Raw genomic sequence first — 24,142 nt, forward strand, 5'->3', positions numbered from 1 at the left:
CATCGGTGGTCCATTCTCTATATGTCGATGTAATAAGCCCTTTCATGTTCAAACTATTAAACCTTCTTATGCAAGCCGCGCAAATTGTCATTAATAATTCAAAACACCATTTTTATGCATTTTCAAGAAAGATCTATTATTTTTATATTCCAAACTCATAAATATGCGATATTTTTATTTTATAAAAGAAAATAGAACGCGATTAACATGAATGAACTTTCTACAATAAAGCCATTACCTAAGCTTAAGTCTTAAGCCGTAAGAAACCAATCATAGTCGATTATTCTTCTCACATTCGATTATGACTGGTCAATTTTTTACAGCTTGAAACTTAAAACTTATGTAAGTTTTACCGGATCTACAATAGATGTTTTAAGCCTTAAGCCGTAAAAAACTGGCCAATTACAGTCGAATGCGAGAAGAATAATTGACTATGATTCGTCCATTTCTTACGGCTTAAGGTTTAAAAACCTATTGTAGATCCGGGCAAATAGCTTATTTAATGGTAAAAAACCCAGAAAGCTTCTTATAACGCTAATACGGAGGTATTTCACGCTAATTGCGTGAGCAGAAATAAGTTTTGTAACAAGGTCGTTCTCGCACGTACGAATTTATAAGACCTGTGCGTGCTGATAAGGTATCTTCACGCGGAATCATGAACTGATACTGGATGAAGCGACGCTCTAGACATTATTTATCGCTAGCTAACACCGCACGACAGATTTGCATGCGACTGCGCCGGAGCTAATGGTCGCGGGCTGGTCCCGACGTATTACGATGAGCTCAATAATTATAATAACTGTGACAATAATAATAGCGTGCTCGGGGAAATAAAAAAAGAAGAATATAGGAATCGTAGTGGGCGGCAGTGGTTGACGGTGGCGTTCTTCGGCCTCGTGTTTAAGGCCGTTGCACCCGTACACTGCATCGACATCCGTTTTCTCTCTTCGTTCAACCCCGTCTGCCAACCCCCTCCCCCTCTCGCGCTACCCTTTTCAACCTCAGCTTATTATTTCCGTCGTCTTTTGCGGAGACATGCTTCGTGGCCGGTCCGTCCGTGTACGACCGCGTGCACATCGCTAACTTATTCTCAGTCGTTAAAAGGCATAATTTTAAAAAAATCGAAAACGTTTTACGATCGGTAGGTTGTGATTCGAGCGGGAATGCTTGCTTTGAACAGAAAAATACAGAAAAATACATACTGCATGCAGATAGTATTATAATTATTTGAAATATTTTTTATTTGAAATATTTCAAATATTTTAAAGGTTCTTATATCCATAAATATACACATAAGTTTATCATAAACATCAAATTTATCTAAAATATATTCTAAAAATCCTAGTAATTTAATACTTCAAACAAGATTATAAAATTAAATTAAATGAAATTAAATCATTTACTTATATAAAGTCTTCTACGATAAAATTTTATAATATTCTTAATTAAAAAAAATAATTTCTTGTTTTGAATATACATAATAAGAGTTTTACTTTCTCTTTTCTCTTTAAAATTTGTAATAAATACATTTTAAGACTCTCTCTCTATTATCAAGAAAATATTCTTTATTAATGATAATCGTTACTTAAAAGAGAAAAGTTAATCATTTTTCTTAACAGTAGAATGATATTTTTCTGAGCGTGTAGTACAATGCCAAGAATTGAATCAACGTGACATGATTATGTATTTTGTGCTTTTAATTTTTATTAGTTATATAAATCTTGAAGATGATTAAAGGAACGGTTAAAGGAAGCATCGTGATATACAGTCTTTATGTCGTAATGTAAGAAACATTGCAGGTATCCAGTTCGAATTATTTCATAGTTCATAAATACGCTGCAAATTGCGATTTTATGCGGCAATAATCCATTAGCGGAAATAACCGTAATGAGAAACAACGCGTTTGGTGACGCATGTTACATTTATGTGATTTTACGCTTACGCGTCCATTTGTAAATGCTAACGTCGTGATAGTGACAATTGTGACGCACAAATGTATCAATGGAGAATCGACTGCCGATTTCTTATTCATCTTCTCGCATAGCTTACTGCACATCTCATCAGCGGCTGCATGAATGTCGTTAGCGTAGAAGCGCGGAAGACGATTAAAAGGAGAGAAAAAAAGATCAGGACACCCCCTGTCCCTCGGTAAATCTGGGATGGCCCCCTGTCGAACGAGATTTACTCGCGTTTATTAATCCGCCCTAATAACCGGCCGCAATTTTAATCCGACGTTAATCTCCCATGGGCCGTCAGCCGAACATCGCGCCAGGCCCTTCCATCATAGCTCTGTTCCGGAATTTCGCATTTTCACCGCTTTAATCCAATTTTGATTCGTGACAAGAGCGTCAAACTCCGCCGCTTCACGAAAATCGGTCACGCCGCAAAATTGTGTCAAGCTATATGGCGAGAGTCATCATCCCCTATAAATCCTCGGCGCGAGATTATGTTTGTTTCTCACTGTTCGTCGACGATGTTACGCTACGCCAGCGAGTGATATTTTCGCGGCGGCTTATTTTGACGAATCAAAAGTTTTAATGGTCTCAACAAAATTCATTAGAAGACATCACTGGATACGTTCAACAGAAAAAGCAATTGCAGCTGATGTAAGATTCTTTAATATTCTAAATATATTAAGAAATAAAATAGGCTAATGGGAATTAAGTCTTGTGCAGTTAATTAATTATAAAAAGCACTTTTTATTAAAGAGAATCAAAAATATACCTATTAAATATACGATACAAAAATAACGCACTCTTTAAATTCTTTGGAGTGAAATCTCACTCTAAAGAGTGAAAATTGAGCCAGTCTTGAAAAGAAGTGGTTTAATTTTCAATCTTTAAGAATGAGATTTCACTCTTTAGAATGAGCTTTCACCCTAAAAGTTTTAGAGAGACGCGTTTCGGCTAACCTTCTAGCCATCTTCAGCAAACGCTAACACAAAGAAGATAAAATACAAATAACAATATACTTAAGATCTATTACGGTATGCCTTTAGCAATGGTCCTCATGAGGCGGTCAATCATATCTTTATCAATCAATTAAAAAATAATTTCAAATCAGTTGAAAGGTTGGGTGATACGAAATGATCGCTTAATCTTATTAGAACATAAACAAACATACTTTCAAAGCACAATTTAAAGGCCAAATTATGTATGGCAATAATAATAATAATAATAATATACAATATAAATCGCAAGTCCAGTAATAAAACCAAAATTGTAGCAAAAGTGTAATCGCAAAGTGATCAAACATCAAATAAGATTGAAAAGTAATAACGTCACGAAATATGTATATAAAAAATATATAGGTATACCATATGTATATATATATATGTATATATAGCTATATATACCTATATCTATATGTATATAAGTGAACGCTTGTCATGTCGAAGTTGAAACTTAAATTCATTAATAGAATTGGTTCTTAGCTCCCCCATTAGATCTAAATATATAAATCAATCATATTAAAGAATCTTACAAAAGTTGGGAAACTGCAGCTTCTTCTGCTAAACAGCTATTGTCACGTATTTATCGCCACGCAAAGAAAATTTACGCTATATCATATTTTGAGTAATTCAAAATTACTTTGGTTTTACAGTTTATCTGATTCAACAGTTAAACCGTTAATTTCTCGAGCACGTACGAGGGATCATTTCTAAACTACTCTGAAGCCGTGAAGCGCGAATGAATCGCCTCGAGCACCGAGCTCGTGAGTGGATTATTGAACTCGCGGCTCGTTTGCAATTCAATCGTCAAATGGGCGAGGCTTCGGGTTCAGACCTTGAACTTAAGATGATCTCAGAAATCGCAACATCTCCCATCGCTTTATCAAGTGATTCACGACTCAGCGTGCTGTCTCATACCCGTTTCCGCATCATCTTGTGGTGATCTAAGTCCGTCATTTCTCTCTTTATGACAAATTGAAATGGAAAAAAGTAGATTTTCGAAACTTTACATTACAGCAGTGCGATTAATCTCGCAATCGGCCATATTAACCCATATCAACTTCTGCCGCGAAAAATTTACAACAAATAAATTTTTTATAATTGATAGCTCTCTATTCAACGACAATTAAACGAATATAACTGAAACTTTTGTAATCCTATGTCGCCGCTTCACTCGATGGAATGAGTGTGAATTATTTATTTCGCATTGCGGTTTGAACATTTGATAAAATGTCATTCTATTTTTCCGTAATTTTTCGGTTCTGGTTTCCATCACTCTGGTTTTTTTTTTTTGTAGTAGCCGATTAATTTTTCTACGCGGCCAGAATACTTCAGCGTGATGATCGCGATGAATATTTTGATAGAAGAGATCAACTGCGAGCACGATTGTGCGAAACATCATTACGTGAGATGTAATGCCACTCCTCTCCTTTCTTTCCTCTCAAGCTTTATGTGGACGATAATTTAGTGTTTATCAGGGAAGTGTTGGGACTTTTATTTTTGTCGCTTTCGCTCGTAAAGAACTTTCCACTACGCTTCAATCGTGCTATCCCTTGCGAATTCGTACGACTTACGTATGTCCACGTGTGTATTTCGTCTCTGCGTGTATTCGTGCAATAACAGTCGTCGACGCGGTTAAATGTAGAGGTAACTGTTGGTCGTCACGCAGTGTCCTTCCGCGGGCAAGCAGATTCTTTCATGTTCTTCCATCGTTAACTAATTGCCGCTGTAAATTAGAGTACGGCAGGAAGGAGCACGACGATTGACGTAACTCCTCGTTCATTTATAATCTCTTCCGTGAAATTTCCTCAAATACGTGCTAATTAATGGCCTAGTCACTTGGGCGCGCTTAACACGTTTCGCTCGGCCACTAATTAGTTCATCTTAAGAAACTCCTTCCGTGCTATCTTATATCATCGTGCCGCGATCCTATGTTAGAATTGTTGTTTTGTGTTCTTCATTTCGGATTACTTTGGCATCTCGGGTCTGTCTTCTTTAATTGCACTCTCTATGTTTAATATTTCGTGAAATAGTGAATATTTAGACTTTAGAAAATTGGCGGAAAATGATATTATACTCTCTAAATTCTTTAGAATAGAATATCACTTTCAAAAGTGAAATCTCACTCTTAAAAAGATTGAAAGTTCTGTCACTCTTTTTCAAAAGTAGCAGAATTTTTTCTTTGTTTAGAATGAGATTCTACTCCAAAGAATTTAGAGAGTCAGAGATTACGAATGTAGTTAAGCATAACAGACCTAAACTTTGCGTTGCTTACTTGCTTCCTATTCACTTATGTACAAGTGAACCTAATTTAAATATCTGTTCTTTTCTTAAACATTACTCTTGAACTTCGGAATGCAGCTTAATTTATTCGTCGACGAAATTGTTATTCATTACCGACAATCATTGTGCTTCCTACGTTATTGTATCTCAGTGTCACATCTATTCAGCAATGTATGTCTAATCTTCGTCAACGTTATTCTCTCAATTGTGTTTGTACGTGTCATCTCTCAAATTGACCTGCATCAGTCGAGTCATCGTGCCATTCTTGGCGACATAAATCTTCCTAGATTAGCCTGAGTGCAATTCTTACAGCCTGCAAGGAAGACCAATTCGAATGCACGCCTGGTTATTGCGTGCCCTTATCACGACGCTGTGACGGATACACGGACTGTATCGGTGGAAGGGATGAACAAAATTGTTACAACATGAGTACGAATTATCACTATTTACTCCAATCAGCTGCAAAACGGCACACTCGCGCGAAACATGTAAATCAGTCGGCGTTGGAATAACGTGGCTGCACATCTATGCGCGAAATGACCTTTACGTTTGTCAAGAAACTCGTTAAACTATTTAACAAGAAATGTCGCGATAAATTTTTTTCTATTATGGGTATCAATTGCATACATTGCGTAATCAGATGACATTCTAGGGTCGCACGAGCGGTCATCGTGAAATTCCAACGCCGGTAATTACGGGGACACGAGGCAACTGAGAAGCTTTATTTTCTTTTTTTTTTGTTTCGTGAAATTTTAATTGCATTCGCAAAACAAATTGCATTTGCGATCGAGTTTTGAAGAGCATCGGTCTCGTGTTCCCGTGTCGCATGGTTTGCGATACTCGCGCACACGAGACGCTAGAACGTTTCGCAACACGTATCTCTGCGGCGAGAGGTAGGTACGAATTCTATTGCATCTTTTGGGTATACGGTGGAAGGATTACGGCATACGCAAATTTTCTTGCGTGAACGATGCCTGCGCAGCATGATATTTGAAAGCTCCCGCATTTTTAACTCATTAGGAAGTAGCGCATGATAATTTACGCACGACTCTGGTTACATCATAAAGTTATGCAGAAACTCGCGAACAGGTATTCACACTTGCAATAACGCGACGGCGATTCTTGCGCATAATTATTCATGGATATGTGGTAGCACATATGGCTGCGAATTTACTCCGCAAAACAGTCACAAGCGCAAGCGGTTAACAGTGATACGCGGAATAACCGTTTTCTAACTGTCGCGTATAAATTAAATTTCAACAAGTAATTTTAAATTCGCTCGAAAGAAACTCATACATTTTACGATGCTTTATGACAGACGTTTTTTTTTTTAACTAAACTGATCTAAATATAGATGCTAAGATTATATGGACATAAATACACATATCAAAATTGGGTAAATTTTGTAGTTGTAAAATCGAAGTCTATTCGCAATTGACAAAATGAAAAATCTAAAAAAGTTCTCACAAATTAAAACCTTAAATACGCTTTAAATATGCTAATGAAACTGTTATATTTTAAAGTAAAATGTATCTAATCAGTGAAATTATATCTGATCAGTTCAATTAATTTTTCTCTATCTATAGAGAGATACATTTGTAGATTTTATGGTCTCGCGATGAACAGCCGAAGTCGCCAACACGAATTTCAAACATAAAAGTAACGCGACACTATAATCTATATTTACTATAGGTCAAGTGGATTTCTGCAAATAATTGCTATTTTTAATTAACTAAAGCGGGCTATCGAATATTTCCGAGCGTGGCATGGATTTCAATTGATTATTGATATCGCGTAAACTGAATATGCTTCAGTAACTCGTTCAAATTGCGACAATAATCAATAAAACTCGAGTCGACAGCTCTTCAGTTACTTTGTACAGACAGAGAATAAAAACTTTTAACTAAATCAAGGTATCGTTGTGTGAAAGTGCTATCGTATCGCCAATGAGGATATTTGTGTTGTGCATATTTTTTTCGGTTTATCCATCCTATCTTTTTTTTCCTCTCCCTTATTTTATTTATACACATTTTTATTTTTTTTTCTATCAAACAGCACTTTTTTTTTCTCTTTCAAATAGCACGATGTCGAGCGGACGAATTCGAGTGCGCCAGCGGTTCGTGTGTCAGCAAAAATGCAAGATGTGATGGACGAAACGATTGTCTCGATCATTCTGACGAATATAATTGCAATGGTGTGTTTGTTTATATTACTTTTTCTTTTTATTATCGTTATTTTGTCCATTGGATTTTTGATATATTTCATAGCTGTTTACTCGTGAAACACAATTAATAATCACATATTATAATACATCAATATTATAATTTCTAACTCAACAATATAAATGTAACATAACAGTTATTGTGTATAACAGTAATATTGTTGAGTAGAAAATTATACATTGATGTAATATTATTGTTAGTTTATGTTCTCTCTCAACGGGTTATAATTAGAATAGATTTAAATTACAGTTTTTTAAAATTATATTTTTTTAGTTAATTATATTTTTATTAATTATATTTTATTAATTACATTTTTATTATATTTTTGAATTATATTTATTTTTTATTATATAGTTTATTAATTATTTAAATTGGAATAAATCTCGATTAATGGAAAGGTGAATAATTTTATCGCTCAGCTTTCGAGTAATTATTTCATAATTAAAAATATTATACATTTAAATATGATCTTGTGTATGATAATTATTATATTTAATAAACTTTTCCATTCTCTTTTATATTATCGTTTTCAGTAACCACCTGTAGTGGGGATCAATTCCGTTGTCTGGATGGCATCTGCTTAAGTATCGACAAGCGTTGCAACGGAATCGCCAATTGCCGTAACGGCGAAGATGAGAATCAATGCGGTAAGCTAATTTGTTTTCCTTCCCTCTTTAAAACATGTATTTATTTGATCGGTTCTTACATCTTAAGAGCGCGAGCAGAATATATCAATGAGATTTTTTTTAACAATACAGATTTCAACGGAGTCTGTCTTATACATCTCCGTTATTTCTGTCTTCGTCGTCTCTAATTGTATCGTCTTTGCTCATCGACAACGTAAATTCTACGTTGTTACATGTTCTAATCGTGAGGTCAATAATCACTTTTGCACGCGCAACGATAACTCCCGTAACGGTTCCAGCAATAAGCCGCGATAAGCCTGCACCGATGCTCTTTGCCAAGTGTCGGTTACCCGACGCGATTATTCACGAGCGATCGAGAGGGGCGCCTGAGTTTAAACGAGCCTCAAACGCGCCTGCGAAGTTTAACAACAAGATTGCAGGCACTTTGATAAGTCTCGCGAGTAAACCTAGCAGTGATCTCATTCGAACACGTGCTTAACGTCGTGGAAATAACGTCGCAAAGATTGCGATTTGTATGCGCATATATCATCATCATTTCCGAATTTTAATTAAGTATCGCTATTTTTTAATCAGTTTCGTCACGGATGAAAACATTTGTCTCTTTATTACAATGATGAACTACGAGTACGCGAGCAGAAAAGCGTTTACGCTTGCACATAATTAGACGTTGACGAGCGGTTACGAAGGTCCGGCGTTGGGTACACCATTACGCGTTGTAACGTGAATAAACGTAAACTTAATTTTCTCCGGCACGCTCCACGTGACTTTCGATTTACGATTTTCCACGCTGACCGAACTTTATGCTCCCAGCGCGCAACGCCGAAAATAACACCTCTTTTCCTGAAATAGTTTAGCCAATGTCGTTGCACCATTACCTCACCTAATCCAGGTTTCGTTTGCAACCTAAACCGGAGCGTCCACGACCGGTCGTGTGTGAAGAAGGCGGCGAACTTTCAGGCATTCCCGATGTACTCGGACCGTTACGTTACGACGTTACCTAAACTCGCTTTAATTAATCGACTTTTAAGCGAACCGCATCCGACATTCCTGCAACCAACACGCGTGGAGAGCGAAGACATCAATCCTCGCTGCCGATCGAAGATAAATTAATCGCGTAAAGATAATCCAATAGTCCACGTCATCCTGTTGCGATTGACTTATCTTTTTGATTGAGAATGCAGATTGCTGTCCTTCGCTCTTGTATATTCCCTGTATACTTCCTTCGTTCATATACTAACCTCAGTAAAAGCAGCACAGCTCGAAGCATCTCACACCAGGTAAAGGTGCGTCCGCTTCTACCGTCCAGATAGTGTAACGCTATATGCAAATCGTACTCTCTGACCCACGGTGTCATTTGCATCGTGTGATCATAAATATATGCCGTCAGGCGAAATTATTTAGCATCACGCCCGGTTTATTCTCTTAACGCGCATTTTGGACGGAAGATTCGGAGTGTCGAAGGGCTTGCTTGGAGCCGCGATCGCGCGGCTTTGCTGGTGGATCATGAGTGATCCTGGAGGGATGGGAACAACTTGAGGATGGGGGCTGACGCGTGTCAGCGAGGCGATGCAATCTTTAAATGCGCATGAGTGTATGGTGTATGGAGCAGGTTGCGGAGACACCGAGTTTCGCTGCACGGACGGCCACTGCATCAGCTACGTGTTGCAGTGCAACGGGGTGAACGAGTGCTCTGATGGCTCTGATGAGAGGGACTGCGGTAATTATGCCACATCACACTCATCTACACGCTCTTTTTTTCACACAATACAGAAACACACGTACACGAATTTACATCACACTTGCGAGCGTGCACGAGACAAGTCATTCAATAAATACATTCATAATGTCGCGAGTTGCATTTGGACAGTGTACACGGAACGACACTTGTCATAATACAGATTTTTCAGTTGTTCAAATGTGAAATAGGTTGAGATTGAGATTTTGAGAGAATAAGAATCTGTTTCTATATAAAGGTTGATTAGCTTTTTAAAAATAGATTTGTTTTTGTAATAAAAAGTAGTTACCCCCAACTTTACTAGTACTTTCATATTATTGTAATTTAGTATGCAGTAATAGTAACAGAAAGTCTATATTGAAACCGATAGAATTCAATCAACTTGTCTTTCATCGATCGTGCTGACTTTCAAATACAACTAGAACTTGGAATTGTATTTCAAATACTATTTTTAGAATGTATAGAATTAGTTGAGGTTGAGGCGCTTTAAGACAATAAGAATCGACTCATATATATGTAATACATATATATTTCCAAGGGTTAATTAGTTTTTTTAAATAGTTAAAGATTTTTTTATTTTTGTGTAGCAAAAAAGTTATTCAATTTTACTAGTATTTTCATATTATTGTAATTTAGTATGCAGTAGGTAATAGAAAGTCTAATACTGCAACCGACAGAATTCAACCAACTCGTCTTCCATCAACTGACTTTCAAATACAGCTTCCAAGCATTCCGCGTGATATTTTCGCCATTACATTCACCTTTTTCTGCCGTAATCCCTTTTTAATTTTACTTATCGCGAAATCATGCGCCGCCCGTAGAGAGGTATCCGTGGCGAAATGCCGGAAAGTTCGTGATTGTACGGAAGTCGGCCGCGATTTCCTACGGAGGGAAACTCGCCGAACGCCGAAGGAATATGAATATGCAACCCGTGGCGATGGAAAGCGCCGATCGACTCACCATCAAACCAGCCGTGACGATCGGTAATCCGATCCTGGAAGCGTTCCCAGAAGAAACTCAACGACGAAGATTCCCAAACTCCATACTGCAGAAACCCTCGGCATATTTGATCCAAATTACATCCAAATCGAAAGATAATAATTCGTCCTCACAATACGTAAAATTTGATCGATTTCGTAATCTCGATGCGAATTGCAGTAATGCCGAAGTTCATCATCCAACTGTTAACCAAACTTTAAAGCGATCAAGCAATGAGTCTCGAATTCCAAAACCTCTCAACTTGTCAGATAGCCTCATGAGATCTTTACAATTATTTCAGCAAAAGAATATTTCACTGAAAAATTTTGATTCACAATCTATCAATAATCGCGATAAAGTACGAAAAATGTTAAGTGGAAGCAATCCTGATTGCGCACCGAAACAATCGAATACATTCAATGCAAACGCAACGATTATGATTCTTGCACCCAGTAAAAAGGACAAATATGTTACAGAAAAGAATATTTCCAAATCAAAAAATTCGAACATCAGAACCGTTATCGAAATCTCTTCAAAAAAAGAGGAATATCAAAATGGCAATAAAATTAAGAGGACACCATCGAAATTGAAAAATAATATGTCTAATAAAAATTATATTGATAACAATAAAGCGATACGTCGCTCTAAAAACATCACTGTGGAAGCTGCGAAAAATATTTATGAAGAAATAGGCACAGAAAATAATCCTTTAATGACTCAAAAAAAATCAACTGATACTGTTACTCAACGGATTGATAATTTGATTTGCAAATTTATTAAAGCTAAGCACATGGTATGTCGTCAGAGTGATTCAACTGAAGTTTCAATTAAGCCAATTTATACAACTTCTAAAATAACGACTTCTAAAATAAATGACGCTAATATTAATCAGAATTTTAGTGTAACAGATGTACGTAACAACAGTAAGATTCTTGGAAAAAACCAACGCAGAAAGCACGACTCGGCTTACCAAAACTATTACGATAAATATTTGAGGAACTTAATAACTTCATCTACGATGAAAGTGTCGACAGAATTCGCAGTTGATACACGAACTTCAACAGCATTAAAAAATATTAATAGGCATGAAGTAACTTGGCAGGTTGAAAAGAGGAATATGCTGGAAACTGTAACTGAATTTATTTATTCTGATATATTCAATAATACTCACGGTCAACCAAATTTACGAGAAAATTATATTGAAACAAAGAATAACAATCCGAATAATAAAGAAAATTTTTTTGGGTACGAGATAAGAAAAGATAGTAAAGTTTCAAATTATTACAATAAATACCTGAAACGTCGCGTCACGCCATTTAAAAGAACAGCTCCTGTGACTGTAAGCACGACTAAAATTGAAGAGTATAACATGATGAATATGAAATATGATCGAGGACAGAAAGCAGCTTCATCTGTTTTAGAAGAAATGTCAACAGCGAATCCAAACAAAAATAATTATTCTTCGATAAAGACAGAAAAGTTACTATATGAACTTAAATCGCCAAAGGCTGAAATACGTCGGTATTTTCCAGCAACTAACGTTGATGATGTCGATATGATATCAAATCTTTCAACTTTAAATCATAACGCGACTCAGCAAAATCAAAGTAATGAAAAGTACAATAAAACGCACAAACAATCAAATATTTCTTTCGAAAAATGTTGCGACGAAAATTTGATACAAAGTAACGAGAAGATCGATTCCGAATTAATAAATTCAGGCGAGACGCCGGAATCAATAACTGTAGAGAGTACAAACACAATATCAAAGGAATCCAGGAAGATTTTAGAAGAAAAATCAGAGAATGATTTTGACGTTATGCTGTTCAATTTTACGACAACGAGGGTTCCCGAGATCGTCATGCGGGATGCAAACGAACCAAATGCCAGAGAGAAAACATCTACTGAAAGACGCGGCAAACGCAAGCACAAAAGTCGTCATAATGGTCGTAAGAACAATAGGCCCAAGAAAAGAAAAAAGAATCACGCGAAGCGTAAAAGGAAACCGACAGCATCCGTCGCTTGGAAAGTCGACGAGCCGACGAGCGTCGATTATGGCAACGCTTATAGTTCAGATCAGGTGGAAACGTTGTCTCCTAATGATCCAGAGTACAACAAAGCTGACGGTAATCGTAATACGAGCACTGGTGGAAACGACTGGAACTTCACTGATGAAATTACAACGGAACCTTTTAAAATAGAATTCTTTAACGCTGATGAGTCCGTCTCAAAACATCCCACGGAAAACAGCATTCACGATGAATTTCAATCGGAAGAAACGAATGTGAATTTCGTTACCAATAGCACCGTATCTTATTTATCAACGGCGTCCAATGAGAAAATTTCTAAAAAATGTAAAATACTAATTACAACTACCACTGAGAGCAATTGGCTTAACTGGTGGACAAACGATAATAAAAAGACAGACGAAGAATCAACGGAATGTGAAGAAGATGTTACTTCGCTGCCAACCACAAGTGATTCAATAGAAGAAGAAACAAGTTATTATAGTACATCTGTTAGCGATTATTTTTCGATATACAACACGATATTTACATCAGATAGTACTACTTTATTCTGGGAATATTCCAGCAAAGAAAATAAGAAGGTAAGCGATGAAGAAATAAGCACAACGTATAGCATGATCAAGGATGAAGAAAATAACGAGAAGAAAGTGATAAGTAAATCCATATTGAATGAAAAAAGTGATAAAAATAATGAAGGAACACAGTCTTGGGAAAGTACTACGTATTCTGGAGGCACTACGCACAACGTGAATTTAGACCTCAATAGTGAAGAGGAAGAAGACGGATTGGAGAAATCAGTATCCGATGAGGATAACGAAAACGACAATGGTATCGAGATCATAGAGGATTATGAGATCGACAATTGCAACAAGACTCAGCACGCTTGCGATAAATATACATGTATCGATGAGGACCAGGTGTGCGACGGTATCGTAGACTGTCTTAACGCCAATGACGAAACCGAGTGCGATTATATATATTCTAAGAGGTGGGAAGAGCATCAGAGAGTTAATAACAAACGGATTGACTTCACTTTGAACACTGTTGACGACACGTCGCATCTTGATGGATGCAATCGTTTCGAGCATCCTTGCGACAGCATGTGCATAAACGCGTTGCACGTCTGCGACGGCAAGAGAGACTGCTTGGACGGTACGGACGAGGAGAACTGCACCAAAGGTATTTCTCATATAGCAAATAATATCCTGCGAGAGGCGTCTTATTTCGCTCTTTGTTCACGCTGTAAAAATACCTCGTCTTAGATGATGCGTCACGTGAATCTCAAGCAAGCGCGACGCCCTGTTTCGGGATGATCTGTTATCTTCGCTGTACAGAAAATGGCTTTGAAGATATCAAATTGGCTAATATGTGGACGTCCTTGGGAAACTACTAAGATCTATCGCGGCGAAAAAAAACTTCAGGAACATTATTTCCGGCTGTTTGCATATATACTTCGCTCTATCTCCCCTTTAAACTGTTCTTATCTGAAGACTCGCTTTTGTACTTCCGAACCAATGTCATGGCGTGTGTTGGAAATCTACGTCATTTGTTATGTGTTACGTAGCTTTGGGGAACGAATGTGTTAAGAAAAGTATTACGAATAAGTAATAACTTTCTGTTCTCAGTGTAAGAGTGCACGTTTACATTGTGTTGTCCACCTTTGCTATAAAAATATTGCCTTCCGCGAAGAGAGAAAGAGAGAGAGAGAGAGAAAATAGTCAGACGGTGATCCTTAAAGTGCAGTGACCGAAGACGATTATCTTATCACTTATTAGACGATTATCTTATCTAGTTCTTATATTAGATTTGAAGACTCCTCGCTCAACCTGAGGAGGATTTACGATTAATGATTGCAGGAATTAGTATCAATGCATCTATCAATGATTGCGTTAGTTAGTCTGCATACGGTCAGCTGCCAATATTTTTATGTTCGCGATTAGATCGCCAGTTGAGTCTGCAATAGCAAAAAATCCTCTTTTCTCGGATGTAAGAAGAACGTCTTATTTCATCCATTCCATTGATATCATCGTCGTGTCATGCATTACTCATTCACTCTTTTCACAAGGATACAGAATTTGCTTCTCTGTTGAAAAAAAGAAGCATTTCAATGACACCCATAAAGAGTCTTTTCCGGTAATGATGACATGCAATCCACACGACACACGTACCCGAACATTGTACATAGTTTACGAATTGGAGTAAAGGAGAAGGTAAAGGAATATGAAACAACATAGAAACTTTAAATGCTGCGCGTGAAATTTCCTAAAAATATTTGAAATTAATATGATATACGCGGTTTATGTAACGAGAATCGTTTTATTTTATGGTTCAAAATTAGATAATTTCGTATATTGTGAAATATTCCTACCCCGTCTCTGATAAGTGAAATAATTCTAACCACCCTCATAAGGCTTCTTCACGACGCTTTAAGTGTTAGACCAAGCTTTAAAATATAATAAGATCTCTTGATTACAGAATCATGCGTTTTATCAAAGATGCTTTTCATGTACAGATTTACGAGTCCTCTACCACGCCTAAAAACTGCTTTAAATGTCTTTTTATATGTTCATAGCTTGTATTTCAACCTCGAACTCGTCTGTCTTTCAATCGCCAATATTAAGTATTATTTTTTAATACGAATTTAATATCTATTTCTAAAATACAGTAATTGTAACTTTAATATAGTATAACGATATGGTTTTAATTTATTTAAAAAATTTACTTAAAAAATTATTTTTTACATTTATTTATTTTAACAACGTGATATAAATCATCATAAATCATAAATCATAAATGAACTCAAATTACCCCTGATTTCCAAACTTTATTTCGAAAATCCACTGAAATCGAGACGACTGAACGGCAGAATGCGAGATGCGAGCGTTGATCAGGAGGATCTTTATTTTTTGCCGATGGCACTCTGTAGGTTTGGCTCCATGCCCTTCCACGGACTTCACCTGCGGGGATGGCTCTTGCATATCGAAAAGCTCGGTCTGTGACGGATTCGACGACTGCCCCAGGGCAGAAGACGAGCTTTATTGCGGTACATAACCATGTATACCTTTCACGCTACTCGGTATTAAAAGAGAAAGAGAAAAAGAGAGAGGGGGAGGGCAGACCGAATGAAAAAAAGAAGAGGCAATGTATGGATGACTTGCTGGCGTAATATCAATCAATGTTATTTTGACATTTAATGTAACTCGAGCTTTAAAAAAAAAGTTTTGGAAGTGAAACATAATATTTTTGTTACGTTTTATCGGTATCGTTATACGCATACAATAACAAGTGACGCGATGGAATTTTAACTACAAACGCGCTGAAATTGATTTCGAATAATTGGTGCGAATTATTTATTCGCACTGTTATGGTATTCGACCCGATAGATGGTTTGAACAAAATGTTTTGCAAAATATCGTTGAAAGTAACGAATAATCGATTTTATTAATGCTTTTATTCCTATTAACGTGATCTTTCCTTAATTATGAAAAATGCCTTGAGAGATATGTTCAGAACACTTTATTATTCCATAATTATATTCTGCAGATATTATATTGACATCAAGTCATTCCATTGACGATTAAAATGATGCATTATCTGACTCAAAAGCAAGAAAGTTACGATTCACCTAATTCTTTCTCTCTTTCTTTACACCGTTTTTTCCGAAACCTTGCTTAGCTTGCACTCCATACAACTATAGCTTGCCATTAAACCAATCGCTTAATGATTTCCCTCGTTGAATCTAATCACGGACTTGTTCCATGTTGGTTAGACGCTAATTACGAAGCTTAAATTCGGATTCAACGCTAACGTGACCAGAGCCGACAATGTTAATCGCAGATTTCGAATATTCGAATGGTAAACGTGTTTCAAATAATAAATTAGTTTTTATGTATATAGAAATTTTTCAAGTAAAATATTAATTATCGTAAACGTTGTTTTGGTAACTATACTATTTATAATTAAATTAGAAATGAAAATAATAATAAGTAGTAAAACAAAAGCGCCTGAAGGCGAAATCTGCGTTTAAATTAGCTTCTGTATATAAGTATATATATCATGTAGTTATATAAATAACTTATTACATCATCCTTAACGCATTCCTATAAATACCTATGAACTTTTCTGTAAAAGATATAAACAATGCCAAATATATTTCGATTATAATTTATGTATAATGGAACTTTTTGATACAATATCTTACGATTAATTTATGAGGTAACATAATTATCATTACAGGAAAATTCAATCATTACGTTAAACGTAACAATGTAATATAATATTTTAACATATAAAATGTAATTCACTCAAATATTTTCTTATTCGTTTTCGAACCGCGTTTTCTATCGAATTTCACTGCGAAAATACGCAAGTATTACACACCGAATATGCATGGAGACCACGATTCTTTCTGCGAAGTTTAATTCTAAATACCGGAATCGTCCGTCGACAGACAAACGACCTCATGATAGCAGACCATTACACACATTTACGTGAAGCTAATAATCGTGTATCCTCCCGCAAAACTATAGTCGATCGCGGAGGAAAGCTACGCTTATCGTCACGACACATTTTTCGCGCATTGCACGCGACATTGTAATTCGCATTAACCAATACGACGGGTTATTTTTCACGAGCGTTTCATTCGACTCGATATAAAACATAATTCGTGCTCTATAAACGCAGGCCGAATATAATTTCCAATTCTCCCTAATCCCTCCCGTAAATCATTACTGCTGAATAACACTCTCGTTGCTTCAGAAGCAGCTTTTTTTCGCTTTCGTGATGTGACAACAGACAGCAGAAGCTATCAATTAAGTAAAGGAAAGCTCGTGGAAAAAAAAAGCGAGACCGACGATCGAATTGCATCGTCTCGCTCTGAGAAGTCTGAGAGTGTGCGTGTGCGGCACGCTTTCCGCTTCGATATAGTATATGTATATGTATACACGGAGTGATTGTATATATGTGTAAAAATGTATGTGTTCTTTGCGCATATGTCCGCTGAACAAAACAAAATACAGAGCGGGAATGCACGCCTAACCAGTTCAAATGCGCCACCGGGAACAAGTGCATCGAGGATGTCTACAGGTGCGACGGCCATCCGGATTGTCCAGATCACAGCGACGAGGACTGCGCCCCGTCCGCTAACGACACTACACACACCACTTCACCTACCACCAGTACGCTCCTTTTTCAATGTGTCCATCGCTTCATTCATAATACATTTGTGCAACCTCGTCTAGCGTGCCCCGCTATCACTATTCGATCTCGGTAGATCTGTAAATAATCAAAATCTTCGATTGACTTTTCCTCATTAAAAACGTTCAAAAAAATGATAATAAATTATTTGATGAATACTGGTCGATACTGAAAGACAGTAATTAACTAATTATTTTAAGTATTAAAAGCACTATTGTTCAGTACTTTTAGTACTTGAAATAAGTAATTAATTACTATCCTTCAATATTAAGTTGGTCATCAGTTAGATTTCTGTAAGGGCTGTCAAAAAAAATCGAACGCGTGTCTCTCTAAAAGAATATTTATTATATCTATACGTATATTATAATAATTTATTTATATTCGTTATAATAATTTTTTATTCGTTATAATAATTTTTTATTCATAACTATTTAAACGTAAACGCATTTGATTTTAGTTGCTTATACATACCGGTACTCTATGCAGTTTTATTCGCCGCTAGACGTTAAACAATAAAAATGAGAGATTTGAAAAATATCTTTGGGCTTCGCGGTGTTACAAGTTGCTCGCCTTCTCTCGAGGTTCGTAATGTTTGCTTTCGGTCGAATCCTCTTAAGGAACTCTTATTTACGCGGGACAAGTGGATCTACCTGCCTGAACGGATACACACTCGACGATGGTTGTATTTCATTGTGCATTTCTCACGATCAAATCGTTACGACCGTGGTCGAGAAAGCGATTCCGCCTCTTGTTGCTTCTCCGAAGACCCTGACGGCCATTGTAACATTCGTTTTACCGCGGACCGGGAAAATTTATACTTACGAAACGCGACTGCTAAACTTTATCGAGGCAACTTATTGAAGATGTACAAGTACGTCTCTCTTCCTCTTTTATTTTCTTTTTTTTCTTCCGTTCTTCAACAAACCGTGTTCTCGACAACGGCTCTATTTTATCGTACCACCTGAGTGCGGAAGGGTCGGAACACACCGGAAACGTATTACCCCGCGAATCCCCCGTACGGAAGATTCACGGTGATCGTCGACGGTACTTTCGCCCGTTCGCGCCGCAAATCACCGCGTTACAAAGCAGCCTGCGGATATATACGCCATGCATTGATATACAAGTAGCTGCATTACGCACGAACGTATACGCTCGGACGCAGATGACGGTGTTCGATAGGAATGTCTTTGAACGTTTTTTTCTCTGCAAACTTTAGGCCCGGTCTCACCAACTCCGATTAAACTAATCGGCCGATTAAATATTGCCAACCGCAAGCCCACTAAGCAAGGAACGTTGCAGCAACGTTCAGTAACGTTTCTTGTTTAATAGGAAACTTGAAAACATCCTTTTTCTGGCGGGGCGCCGAGTACTCACGTGCTCGACTCGCATGGCTTTTTCGCATTTGAGAAATTTGCCATTAATATGGACCTGTGCTGTTATTATCACATCATTCTTCACAATTGCCAGAAAATTAGATTATGTTTTCAGTCTTGCAATTGGCAATACTGAAATTTAATTGGCCGATTAGCTTAATCGGAATTGATGAGACCGGGCCTTTAGTGTTCTTCCGGCAATAGTCTGCTAATTGCCGAAAGGACACTAAAAACGAAAAGTAGAAAACTTGGAGAAGCGAATGAACAGGGCATTCTTATGCAGTATCCTAGCTACGTTTGTGACTTCTGTTTACGAACTGGTATCTTCTTTTTAGTTTTCTATTGCATCATTCTCGGTTGCATTATGGTTGCATTTGTATGATAGAAAGTAAATGCATTACGTCTCGCTGCGAGTGTACCTTTAAATTTGATCTCTGGCTGCTCGATGCTTCATTTTCCTTGCTGCGGATTTTTCCCTTGAATGTGCCTGTGTGTATGTATGCGCTCAGACCCGCCCGATCCACGCTGGACACCCGAACGCAGGAGGGAATGCGATCCGAGGACAGAGATGCGCTGCGATGATGGGGGTTGCGTTCTCTTACGACGTAAATGCGACAATATCTTCGACTGTCTCGACGGCAGCGACGAGCGCGGCTGCGGTAAGGGTTTCACCTCGTTCTTACAACCCATCCTCTTCCTTTCCTTTCCGCATACTCGTATTAACGATGACAAATGTTTCCTGATTTCCTCCCTTCGCGTATTCATATTAACGATGACGAACGGTTTCTGATTTTACCTGAGAAAATCTCTCTTTTGCTTATAAAATAAAAAATTTTTATGTGTATATTTATTATTTCATTTTTATATGTTTATAGTAATTCGCTAAAATTCCTTTTCTATAATAAGCTGTTTCGATAAATTGTTATAAATCAGCTTGATAAATTATATTTTTTAAAACACTGAGATAAATTTTATTAAGTATTTTTCGCGTGGTAATACAGTTCTTTATTGAAATGCAACGTTGACTTATCTACTTATATTGACTTATATATCGATAATGTTTGCCATCGACAATTTAATAAAAGTTCATTACTGATGGCTCAATATTCCCACAAATATTACAATGGTGTCATTCCAATTAATTATTTTCTTATGATTGACTTAGCAATTACTTATAAACTTTCAATAATTGTTAATAATAATAAATAATCACTATAATAATTTCACATATCGAAAAGATCTATAAATTTGTAGTTATTTTTAAGTATTTAAAAGTTTTGACATATTAAATATTTCTTTAATTTGCTTTGAGAATTTAAACTTCTTTTACTCCTACTGAAATTTTTACCAATATCACATGCTTATGTAACAATCAATTATAATGACACCATTGATGATTCCTTATTTTTCCCCAATCCCCTAGTAGCACAATTCATCGGCGTAACATTGGCCCAACATATCTCCAATGTATGCCAACGTTTAACCAATGTTTCGCCAATGAATTGTGCTGCTCGGGTTCCTAATGCTTTTTGCGGGAGCTTTTGACACGCTATGTCATAAAGGGGTATGCACACCTGCCGAATGGAAGTGTGCCAGTGGCGAATGCTTGCCGGAAAACCAAAGGTGTGACGGAATAACGCAGTGCAGCGACGGATCTGATGAGGATCTATGTGGTAATTATATGACTGCTTACGCCCACAATCGTCCACAAAAAATGGCCTTTTCGCTGCTCTTGCTTGTTGGCCAGTTGCACACTGCAAAATTATTACAAATCTCCTTTTACAAGGTGAATAGCGTAAATCCCATTTATTCTCAATTTGCTGGAATCCTCGAATGATTCTATACCTCGATTAGAAAAATTTTTTACTCAATCAGATGTAATATTAATCTATGCAGCATGTTACAAAATTCAAGTTTGAATTATCTAATGATATATTTTCTGTTAATCTTAATTAACGTGCATGATCATGGAAAGTTAATTCCATTACTTCATTTTTTATTTGTGTACAAATTAATTATTTTCATTCGTCATACAATAATAGCATCATTATTCCCATCTTAATCTCAGTGTATTGAGATCCTAAATTAATTCCTTTGAACCAAAAATATATGGATGTATTTGTTATTAAGTTAACACCTCGAAATTGTAATAGTAATCGTATGCATGGAATGACTTTTTATCATATACGACATCGCATTCTCTCTTCGCAAAAGGAGTCATTCTCGCATGTGTTGCTTAATATCACACGTTGCATTTTGTCTACATTATAAGTGTTGGCGCACGTGTCTCTCTGGGAGTATAACCGGTATGAACATTTGGAAGCGCATGATAAAAGCTCCTGTAAGTAGCTCATGATAATATTAATTGGACGATGCAAGAAGAGCGAATGTCCCGATGGGTTCACATGAGGATTGATCGTTCTACTGTATACTTTGCCTTAGAAACTTATTAGAGCAGAGTGGCTGGTGTACTCAGCAAAGTACAATAATATACGACTAACAAGGGTGACAAGCAGCGTCTATTGTGTATGATAAGAAACGCGTAATAATTCACGCGAGCATCCCCACGTTTGTTTAACACTTAAGTAGTCGTAGAGAGTTTATTATTCATGATGTTTATCGGTTTGAGAATATCGTCGATAGAAGTCTCTTCGAGAAGGTAAATTGAAAATAATTAAATTGAATAATAAATACATACAATTGAGAAGTATTTAATTTTATAAGCGAGATTTTTTTCTTTCGAGAAAAGGATTACTAAGGAAAATCTGAATACAATGTAAAATCTGCAATATCCGTCAAAACAGGTGTTCCCGTCTTGTATAATATGCGCCGACTGCAATTAATAGATAAAAAAAATTTGCATACATATCGCCGCGATTACTCAAGTGTTAATAAAATGAATTACTTTCACGTGCGATGTCAGCACGTTTCTTTAGCCTTACACGTTGTCTGATTATCTTGAACAAATACGGAATCCCGCGGTGGTAAGGCCATTTTTTCTCTTTCCCCCCTTACCCTTCCTATTGGTAGCATGCACGATAATACTCGACATGGAACTTGGTACAATTATTGTAGTAACCGAATGTCCACCTGGGTGGTTTCGATGCAACGATGGAGTGTGCCTCGACGTTAAGAGACGTTGCGATGGCCGACCGCATTGCTTGGACGGCTCCGACGAGTTCAATTGCTCTCGTAACAGTGATTTTTAATTTTTAGCTTTATTTCACATGCCGAGGACGATATAGACCTAAACCACACACTGCGAATCGACTTAACGCAGTAGTTCCGACAAGTACTGCTTTATAGCTTCCACTTGAATGACATAGCAGTATCGTCGATAGTATTGCATTACGAATTAGAGCAAGTTACTTATAAAACTTTTTGTACTTTTCTTTTCTTTTTAGTCACATTGGATATTTGCATTTTGTAACTTAGGTCTGTGTCCTTCTTAGCGCATTATTTATGTCGATAATAGTCCGCACCAAGAAAGCTTATCGTTAATTTAACAATTAGTCAATGAAATTATATATATATATTAGCATAAATATAGAGACTTTTGTAGTAAAATGTATCAATTAAAACGATAACTTTTCTTCGTGCGCTATTTATTCTAATCTTTCTTCATAATATTATTCTACTTTTCCTTTCGCCCTCTGGGGGTTAATCATGCCACTTTTTCCCTAGAGCGGAAGAGTGAAAATTTTTTGTATGTATGTATGTATGTACATGTGTATACATACATAAAAATTATCACTTCACGTTTCCACTCTAGGGAAAAATAAGTTAGATGATTGATTTCCTGAAACGTTTTCTCTATCAGCATTCTCATTATGGATCATAATACTTTCTGCGACGTATGGTATTCTTGTTATGAGCACATGATACTTATATTCTTAGCGAATTAACAGTGAATGAATGCAACCAATTACTAATTCATTTTATGAATCAATTTCATCGTGTGCTACTAAAAAAGTGCTCAATGATATGTGTTTCAGTGTTTAAAGACTTGAAATAAATGCAGGATCAAATGTCGCGACCTTTATTTCTTGACACTTGATCTTACTTTCATTTCAAATCTTTATTTCGTTTTCTTTATCTTCGTCAATACGTTCGTCAACCTTTTTTTTATCGAAATTGGCTTTTCTATTCGCATTTTCGCGAAACAAAAATCACAGACTTTGTGTCAAAGGGTATTTTGCGTATTCCATCTTTCGCATCGTTTTGCTTGCGCGGCAAAGCAAAACGGTGAAAGATGTAACAATGCAGCATGCGAAACCTCTCTCTCTATTCAAGATTAACCGATTTTCTAAGACAGTTCCAAGAAACATACAAAAGTCAACAAAAAATCAAAATGACTTTATTTTGATTCTTAATGTTAATAAACAGTCAAATTTTGTAACCAAAAATTATCATACTTTCATGATGTTAAAATAAAGTCATTATGACTTTCTCTTGACTTGGTGTGTTCCTGAGATGTCATGTACGAGCGACTTTTCCGTATCTTATGCGGAATGTCGATCGTGCAGAACGTTAATAAACGGCTACGCAGGGACTCTGCAGCTGTAACTGCAGCGACAGCAACTGCAATGGGTGCGACGACGGCGACGGTGCAGCCGTTCGAACGACTTCTCGCGCGCACGTCGGTGTTCAAGTTGGCAATTAAGAGGCTGTGTAACTAATACGGGTGCACGGACGCGTACACACGTACGCGGAAGCTGTTAATCTCATTTC

The 24,142-nt window shown here is 36.8% G+C and overlaps 1 protein-coding gene across 1 annotated transcript in view; it reads left to right on the forward strand.

Moving 5' to 3' along the window:
• trol (terribly reduced optic lobes) overlaps positions 1-24,142 on the forward strand; it is a 192,573-nt gene that overhangs the window by 136,849 nt on the left and 31,582 nt on the right. Inside the window, 9 exon segments of the mRNA XM_018459665.1 lie at positions 5,546-5,662; positions 7,314-7,427; positions 7,989-8,102; positions 9,712-9,819; positions 15,769-15,885; positions 17,861-18,019; positions 19,921-20,070; positions 20,974-21,084; positions 22,487-22,609. Coding sequence (XP_018315167.1) covers positions 5,546-5,662; positions 7,314-7,427; positions 7,989-8,102; positions 9,712-9,819; positions 15,769-15,885; positions 17,861-18,019; positions 19,921-20,070; positions 20,974-21,084; positions 22,487-22,609 — 1,113 coding nt within the window.

The sequence above is a fragment of the Mycetomoellerius zeteki genome, unplaced genomic scaffold, assembly GCF_001594055.1.
Source record: "Mycetomoellerius zeteki isolate Tzet28-1 unplaced genomic scaffold, Tzet1.0 scaffold85, whole genome shotgun sequence".
Classification (NCBI taxonomy): Eukaryota; Metazoa; Arthropoda; class Insecta; order Hymenoptera; family Formicidae; genus Mycetomoellerius; species Mycetomoellerius zeteki.